This window comes from Habropoda laboriosa, unplaced genomic scaffold (genome assembly GCF_001263275.1).
Source record: "Habropoda laboriosa isolate 0110345459 unplaced genomic scaffold, ASM126327v1 scaffold178, whole genome shotgun sequence".
Classification (NCBI taxonomy): Eukaryota; Metazoa; Arthropoda; class Insecta; order Hymenoptera; family Apidae; genus Habropoda; species Habropoda laboriosa.
In genome coordinates this window covers 18,575-27,345 of record NW_017100289.1, presented here as the reverse complement: position 1 = coordinate 27,345, position 8,771 = coordinate 18,575, and the positions used below count along the sequence as shown (strand labels likewise).

Here is an 8,771-nt window from a genome sequence, read left to right as displayed (position 1 = left end):
TTTTATAAAAAATTGTTTTAAAACAGATTTAAAAATTTATGCTGAATTAGTTTTCTTTTTTAATGAAAATTTCTATTAATCCTTTCCACTCGTGTGATGCCATTTGGAATGATTAACTTACTTAACATTTATAACTTATACCATTAGCCTGAAAATTCCACGTGGCATCATATTGTATAGTTCCGTACTTTGCTTTTATTTGCAAACAATCTCCCATATAAAGTTTAGAAACTGTTTACAAATATTTTTCTTCATTGTTGAGTGTGTGCAAGGGTTATAAGTTGTTTTGCAGGCTTCATATTTAGGAAAATAATTACAGGTATGTATTATAAACTTTGAATTATACCAAAGTTTATTTTTATGTTTTAAATGATTGAAGAATCATACGTAGTTCTCTTATTTTAAGAGAAGATAATTGTTAACCTATAATTTTAGTAACAAAATATAATTATTCCATTTGGCATCACTGGGTCATATACCTGAAGTACCTTATAAGAAACATATATTTTAACCTTGGAGTCATATTAGTTCCTCTTACAGGAAAGTTAATGTCTCTAAAGAGATTTTTTATAGAATGAAATGTAGAAGTGATAGAATTTAATGTAACTGTTTAATCTGGAGCAATAGTTGCATGAATGAGGAATTCTTGACCTGGAGTGATTGCAGTGTTTGGGACAGAGTATTTCAAATCATGGCACGAATGAAGGGTGTGTGGCTACTCAAGGATTTGTATAGAGTGTAAGAAATACATAAATACATTGAAATATATATGTATTATGGAAAATGCCTAAGTCTCTAACACTTCAGGATATTGTCAGAACATATAAATGATTCAGAAGATGAAGTGGAAACTTTTGGAATGTAAACTACTTGATACGATATATTTTAAACACAAAAGCAAGTAATTTACATTCAGAGTTTTGTGTTAACAATGCAGATAATGATGGTGTTGTTGAAAATATACCTACTGCAGAATGTACATATGTCACATGACAGGTTTTTCAAATGGAGGAATTATTTTCAAAATTGGACCATTTGTAAATTCTCTGAGGAATAACTTCTCTAATTAGGGAAGTTCGGTAACCTAAAAATTTAAAAAAGTTCGAAACTTTGCAGAAATGTAGTTCAATTAATACTAATAACAAAACAATTTTTTGTTTCGGCAATGAAACGGTCCTAGGGGTGAAAACACCAAAAAAAAAATTGCGAGTTCTCATATTATCGTGAATATTTAGAAAATTGTACAAAATATGGACAAATAGTTAAATTCAAAATTGCATGGTTTTTGGTGCACTACATTGTATTGGTAAGGAATTTTCGAAAAACATTTTTTTCAAAATTTATCCCACCACTCTTAATTTTTCGAAAAAAATATTTTTTTTTTCTGAGAACTTTTTTTCCATATTTTGTACAGTTTTGTAAAGATTTACGATAATATGAAAACTCACCATTTTTTTCAGGGAGTGTTTTCATATCTAGGATCGTTTCATTACCGAAACCAAAAATGGTTGTATTATTATTGTCAATCGAACTACATTTCTGCAGAGTTTCAAATTCTTTTGAATTTTCGGGTTATCGAACTTCCCTTGTAAGTTTACAGACAACGTAGTAAATGGCTATTGGCTAATTTAAAACGACAAATAGTTGTTTCCAACGAGGGACCATTTGAGACGATGCCATAAACCCCTCTGCAGGAAACACCTAACAAGCGGAATAGTGTACGATTTCGAAATATATGTGGGCAAAGGACAAAAGTCTAGCAAAGTCTAACAAATTCGGCATGAGTGGCAATGTAGTAATGAGATTGATTGAGCATTTGCCAAAATATCAAAACTACAAGCCTTCCCTAACAACTGATTTACTTCATTGGAGATAGTTGTAAAATTAAAACAACTGGGAATATTCATGGTGGGAACTGTGAGGAGAAATAGATTAGCAGGACGTACCCTGATGCTTCCCTAAAGAAGAATGGTTGGTTATCATTTCGTTACAAAGTTGAAACGACTGAAAATATCAAGATATTGAAATCCGTCTTATTTCTTTCTATAAAAGACAGGAACCTGTGGGAAACGTGAAACGATAGTCTGTTGCTGCTAAACAGCATGTACACACAAGTTGCTTGCCCAGCAATGGTGAAGGATTATAACACCTTCATGGGAGGAATTGATCTGCATGGTATGGTTGGTTCAATTGTGTCCAACCAACAAAAAGGACCATCACTTCTACTTGAGAATTATATTCCATATGATTAACATAGCTTGTGTAAATGAATGGCTCCTCTATAGAAAATGTAGCAATCAGCAGAAAAAAAAAGCATCGATCACTGCTTAAATTTTTGTCTGACATCACTGCTGGACTTCTGATAAAGGAAAAAAGGAGCAACGAGGATTCAGACCAACCAATACCACAACCCTTGAAGAGTTGAAGAGGTTCATTGTGATGCTGTGAGTCACTGGCCAGAATATTTATATAGCAAATCCAGTGCTATTTTAGGACAAAATGTGGCATGTGCAATGTTGTACTTTGTCTAAATGTGACAAAAAATTATTACAAAGAATTCCAGATAAAATAAGTTAGAATTCCGCCTAAAATTCAAACAATTCAACCAAATTCATATAAATTAATAATTTCGTATTATAAAGTGATACTATCATACAAAATGTTGAAATACGAAGGCAATTGGCCCGACGCTATTTTGCTTTCGTACGATTTATGGCAGGGACCTTAGCCTGTGTGTGGCCAGAGAAAGTGAGAATGTGCAGACGTCCACTACGAGACTTCGAGTCTCTAGCTATCGGGTGGCATAGGTCTGGTTGTTTAGAAGAATGCATGAGAAAGTTGACGATGTTTGCAACCCGACGTTGCGTTGCTTCAAGGGGGTATTCTAGCGTGACAGCCGTTTTTTTAGACTTCTTTGCAAATTTATTATAGAAATTTAGTAACAGCTATTAACATAAGCTTTATTCCTATGTATTTACTTGTCTTTGGAGGATGGTTACAAATTTTTTTGTTGACAAATAATTAAATTTGGCTGCAATGGAACATGTCAAACTCGGGCATGAACAAAAAAAGTACATTGATGGTTGTCATGATTTGAGCCGTTCTGCTTATCTGAAATAAAAAAATCCAATTGATTCTTATTTAGTATGTCTCTAGTTATGGCCGATAGTAAAAAAAATGAAAAATATTGAAAATTAAAAAAATGCCGGCACTTTGAATATGAAGTTTCGATTTTTTCGACTTTTTTTCGTCTTTAAGAAGTTGTAAAAATTAGAAAAAAGTATATTTTGGCATGATTCTACTACCGGCTATAGCCATACATGTGCTGAAGACATGTGCAAAATTTGACTTCGATTGGTACAGTAGTTTTTGAGATATCGTGGCAACCATTTCAATAAACATGGTTTTAAGAAAAACGCGTTTGAAGTTTTAAGTGCAATTTACACAGGGATAATTTTATTTATCATTAATTCGCTAGTCCAAGACCATAGAGGGGACCTTCCTCTTCTTGAAACAAATGTTGAGCTGTTCTTTCTTCATTCCGATCAGCTCTGGCTTTTTCAGTGAAGTCACTTACGCGTTGTTCCGAGCGATTGATGCGAGTTTTGTTACGGCAGTTCACATGCATTTCAGCTTCTTCATCAATTGTTACCCCCATTACTGATAATACTTTAAGAATGGGCAAAAGTCCATTATTAAATATAATTACTGCCAAAAAAAGAGAGGATGATTTATAGTTAACGAAGATATTTAGTTTTTATTTTATTTCTTTACTCGTGTTAATAAACTGTTATTATTATTATTTTAAATACACTTTTCCGATCTCCAAGTCCAAGTAAATCCCACATATACATACATATGTGCAGATTACCACGCGGTTTACTGTTGCGAAACTCCATTCTCCCTATCGCTAGCCTTTGGTGCGTCACGCTAAACGAGCTGTAACTTCCTCATTTTCTCGAATACGACTATAAAATTTTAGACACATATTTTTAAAGTGATGTACCTTCGATATATCAAAAAAAAAAAATTGATTTTTTGGAGCTGTCACACTAGAATACCCCCTTAACACGTTCCGTGCCGGATCGATTTTTGGTGACTTTCCGTTCACGCCGCGTGGGTCGTATGCGTCCCACATTGTCGAGACTAACAGTTTTGCTTTTCGCCCTATATGTCTTCCAATATTTATAAGATTGCAAAAATCATTGTTATCGAGAAAAAGGTAACGTTTAAGATATGCTATAGAGCAAAGGAAAAATTTTTGTTTTAATAAATTATCGCCGTAGTTGCATAGTTTAAGTTAGCGGAAGGAAAAGGCCGAAATATCAGATGGCCTGAACGGAAAGACCAGAGTGGGGCGTATGCGACCCACGCGGCACGGAACGTGTTAACAGGATATTCTGATCTAGCACGCGAGTTTCATTGCCATCTTTCACAATTTTTTATGGGCAATCAAAGTAAGTGTAGTACACGAAATTTTTTGTAATAACTTAATCGTCCTTTGAGCAATATTTATGTATTTTTTTTTATCGTGAAAGAATAAGCGTGAGATGTTCATATGAACACATGAAAATTCCGAATACGTCCAACTGGTTGCCATGATTCCGTCCTTCGTAGGCGTCAGAAACAAATGATCAAAAGAAAATTTTGTTTAGTAAGAACGTAGCTATCGTCTGAACCAAAATCGTACGTGAAAATTACTTTTTAACAAAATGGCACTATGTTAAATAAAAAAGTCCCTTCAATTGTGAGATTAATGTAAGGATGTGAATATTATTGCTAAAGGAGCTCGTGACGGAGTGGAGAAGGCGAAGATGCCTTCTGGTATGACTGTGCACGACACTTGCCCCAGAATCTTAGAACAGAGCGAATTTAAATAGTAAATTGATCATCGAATTCTGAACGAATCGATATATTTCTAACAAATAATATAAAATTGTAAATAGTATGTTATTTTCTTACATGTTCTCTCCAAAGTACCAACGATGCCAATTGGAATCATTTAATATTTCTTACTCTGAGATGTTTTTTTTAATGTTAATTAAATTTATTCTTTTTCTGAAGCCTGAGAAATAACTGTATGCAAAAAAAATTTTTTTTACTTCCTAGAATTCATTCCAGATGGAAAGGATTAATACAGAAAAGAGTTGTAAACAGGAGTGAAACATTTATGGATTAGTAAATATAAAGTCTGTTTTCAATTTACTTTTACATATTAAGAATTAAAAAATGTAGGTTTCAGACTTATCGATGATTCCATGGTACTTTATTAAAGTTTTAAAGTAAGAGATTGCATATTATTTGATATGGAAATTGTTATTTTACTTGCTCATTTAAATGGTGGAATTGGTAATATGCTTTGTGCCTAAGGGAAAAATCAGTATAATAGCCAACTTTGAAATTTGAGTGACAAAGTGATACTCAATTAAAGAAAAATAATGATTGCACTGAAGTACTGACACTTTAATCTAATATTACACTTAGTTTACTTGAGTGGTACGTTAATCTTAATCTGTATCTGATAATAATTATCTATTCTTAATCTTTATAACGAAAGTTTTATTTTTAGAAACTGTTATAGATCATTGGTGTTGTAACATATATGAATCATTTTAATTCTTCTAAATATTGCAGAAGACCAGAGTGCATTATTCACATTTTTGACAATTTTACTACACATTATAAAATGTAGACTGAAGTATAGTACTAAATAAAGTGTAATATTTAGAACGAAGTATACTTATTAATACTATTTTATTGTAAAATGAAAAGTTCTATTCTTAATACCTGGAAAACATTGTGAAAATGATGTGCAATTTTTATTTTATTTATTTATTTATTTTTTTGACTCACTTCAGTTAGCTAAAGTGAATAATTTTTGCGTTTAGCAGGATATGTAAATGTATGAAATAATTTTCGAAAGAACTGTATGGTTTCAGTATAGATAATATAAAAATAATAGTATCGGCAGTTGTGGCTCGTAAATTTTCAGAAAATGAAATAAAATAAGAATGTACTCGTCGTTACCTATGGTGAATATAAAAAATTCCACCCTACGAATTACCAATTTTTAAATTAATTAGGATTTTCAATTTTGGCCCGTTACAAAAAAAGGTTGCTCATCATTGGTGTATGCACCCGACTAGAATTTCAGTTAGGCATTCCTAAAGACGAATGTGGGCCTAATACGGAAACCATTAGGCACACCTAAATGCTGCAAGCCTAATCGTTACCGCATTAGGTCCTAATTCGGAAGGAATAATGCATGCCTAAGTTGGGCATTCCCAACAGTTGCCATACGTGGCCCAAATGGGGGTGGCCGAGTGCACGCCTAAGTTAGGCATTCCTAAGAGTTGCCATACGTGGCCCAAATGGGGATGGCCAAGCGCAAGCCTAAGTTAGGCATTCCCAACAGTTGCCATACGTGGCCCAAATGGGGGTGGCCGAGTGCACGCCTAAGTTAGGCATTCCTAAGAGTTGCCATACGTGGCCCAAATGGGGATGGCCAAGCGCAAGCCTAAGTTAGGCATTCCCAACAGTTGCCATACGTGGCCCAAATGGGGATGGCCAAGCGTGGAGTGGGGCTCTCAAACTTATATGTAGGAATATTTACAGACATCTCAGTGTCGGACGTACGCTTGCGTGAGAGCTTTCAACAAGATAAAAGTTTTTACAATTTAATCCATACAATGTCTTGACGAGGTATTCCTCATGAGATTTCATTAATGTCTCCCAATGACAGCCTAATAAAGCTATTCTAATATGGGCCTAATGCGGTTGGCCTCATTGGGAAAGCCTAATGCGGCCCTAACGCAGCCTTCCCAATTAGGCGGTCGTGAATATTCCGTGTTACATACCGCATGCGGGCCTAACAAGCAAATTAGGCTAGCCTAATGCGGACCTAATATCTGCCTAACTGAAATTCTAGTCGGGCAATTGCAATTTTATACGTGTAAAGATATTTTGACTATTATTAAGTGTTAAAGTTTAGGTGCGAGGATCAAACAACACTAACCTTCATCTCAGACAATATGCAATTTTTTATTCCAAACTTCATGGAAATCCCATTTGTCAATGTATGACAAACTTGTGTCATTGGTAAAACTAAAAATCTTTTAAAACATTGTTACTTAAAGTTAGAGTACATCTTACCTTATCAAGTCGTAAGTGATTTTTTATCATCATTTTCCTGGAGTCTATGATTAGACAGCATAAATTTTTCATATTTTCCTTTATTTTTATATGAATGAAATATTTAAAAATAGTATTTTTTAATAATAAAATCTGAAACATTCGGAAATTAAAATTAATAAAAGTTATTATTATTTCTATTGAGAGGACCATATTTAAAATACAGGTAACCCCAGTATAACACGGCACTTCTATAACACGGTTCGAGAATTGGGAAAAACCCTCGTGCAACATGGCATCTTAGAACACGGTTTGAGAATTAGGGAAATACCCGAACAATATGGAACGTAATAAGAGCTTTTAAAAGCAAAAAATATTTCATTTGAAATTAGGGAAATCCCCGAATAACACAGAACATCATAAAAGCTTTTAAGAGCAAAAGATATCTCGATTGAATCGATGTCGTATCGGAGTGGATTGCAGAATTTTAAGATTTATTAGAATTTTAAATTCATTTTGTTCGTGGAGTATTAAGTATATACATTTTACAACTCTGTTTTTCCTTTTACTACATTATACATAGACTAAAAATTTTAAAAATAATGTGAAAAGAGTTGTATCATGAAATTGAACAATTTTTATATTTGAATTGTTTCTTGTATAGCTGATCATGTTTTAGACACACATAAAGTTTCATTAAAATTCGCATTTTCAGACTGTGTGATTTTCTCTGTGCAGCTTAATCCTGATGTTAACGCTTTTCAACGAAAATTTGTCAACGAAGTACGGCGTTGCGATGAAATGGAACGTAAATTACGATACTTGGAGAAAGAAATTAAAAAAGATGGTATTCCTATGCTCGACACTGGAGAAAACCCGGAAGCTCCTCAACCGAGAGAAATGATAGATCTCGAAGCAACGTTTGAGAAATTGGAAAATGAATTACGAGAAGTTAATCAAAATGCAGAAGCGCTGAAACGTAATTTTTTAGAACTGACTGAACTGAAGCATATACTGCGGAAAACGCAAGTTTTCTTTGACGAGGTAAGGATGCCTTTTTTTAAACTTTTTTATGGTATACATCTATAATGCTGTAACTTAAATGTCTAAGAAGTACCATATAATATTGTATTCTTAATATGCATGAAAAACAGTGTATTAACATACTTATATGTCTTACTTACTAGATTTTCATATATCAACAGGTTTTTCCACAAGTGATGAAAGAAAATTTTCAAAATAATTTTACATGACAAAATAGGACTAAAATCAAGAATAACAAACTTGTGGGTTTTAGTTTTTGGTTATAAACATTTAGAATTATACACAAAAGACATTTAATGTCTGACAATTCATTGGCTATGTATGTGTATACTAACGTAGGTCAGATTAGCACATACATGTACAATTGTTAAAAATAATGAAGACTAGAAAACCTCGTAAAAGTTCTGTGATACTGGACGTCATACTTATGATTCTATGGTACTTTATAAAGACACGTGTAAAATCTGTGAAATCTTCCACTTGAGGAGATTAATGCTTTAATTAGCAGATGAGCCTTCATGAATAAAAAAATCTGTATACATTACAAGTATCTATTAAAAATATCTGCATATGTACATCGCGACTTTATTGACTAA

At 33.2% G+C, this 8,771-nt stretch overlaps 1 protein-coding gene across 1 annotated transcript in view; it reads left to right on the top strand.

Moving 5' to 3' along the window:
- The window catches only part of LOC108573791 (V-type proton ATPase 116 kDa subunit a-like), a gene marked incomplete at its 3' end in the record, with an annotated part of 8,886 nt that extends 711 nt beyond the window's left edge, over positions 1-8,175 (top strand). The window contains exon 2 of the mRNA XM_017936266.1: positions 7,870-8,175. Within this exon, the coding sequence (XP_017791755.1) occupies positions 7,870-8,175 (306 nt within the window). The remainder of the gene's footprint in view (positions 1-7,869) is intronic.
- Positions 8,176-8,771: the final 596 nt, after the last annotated feature.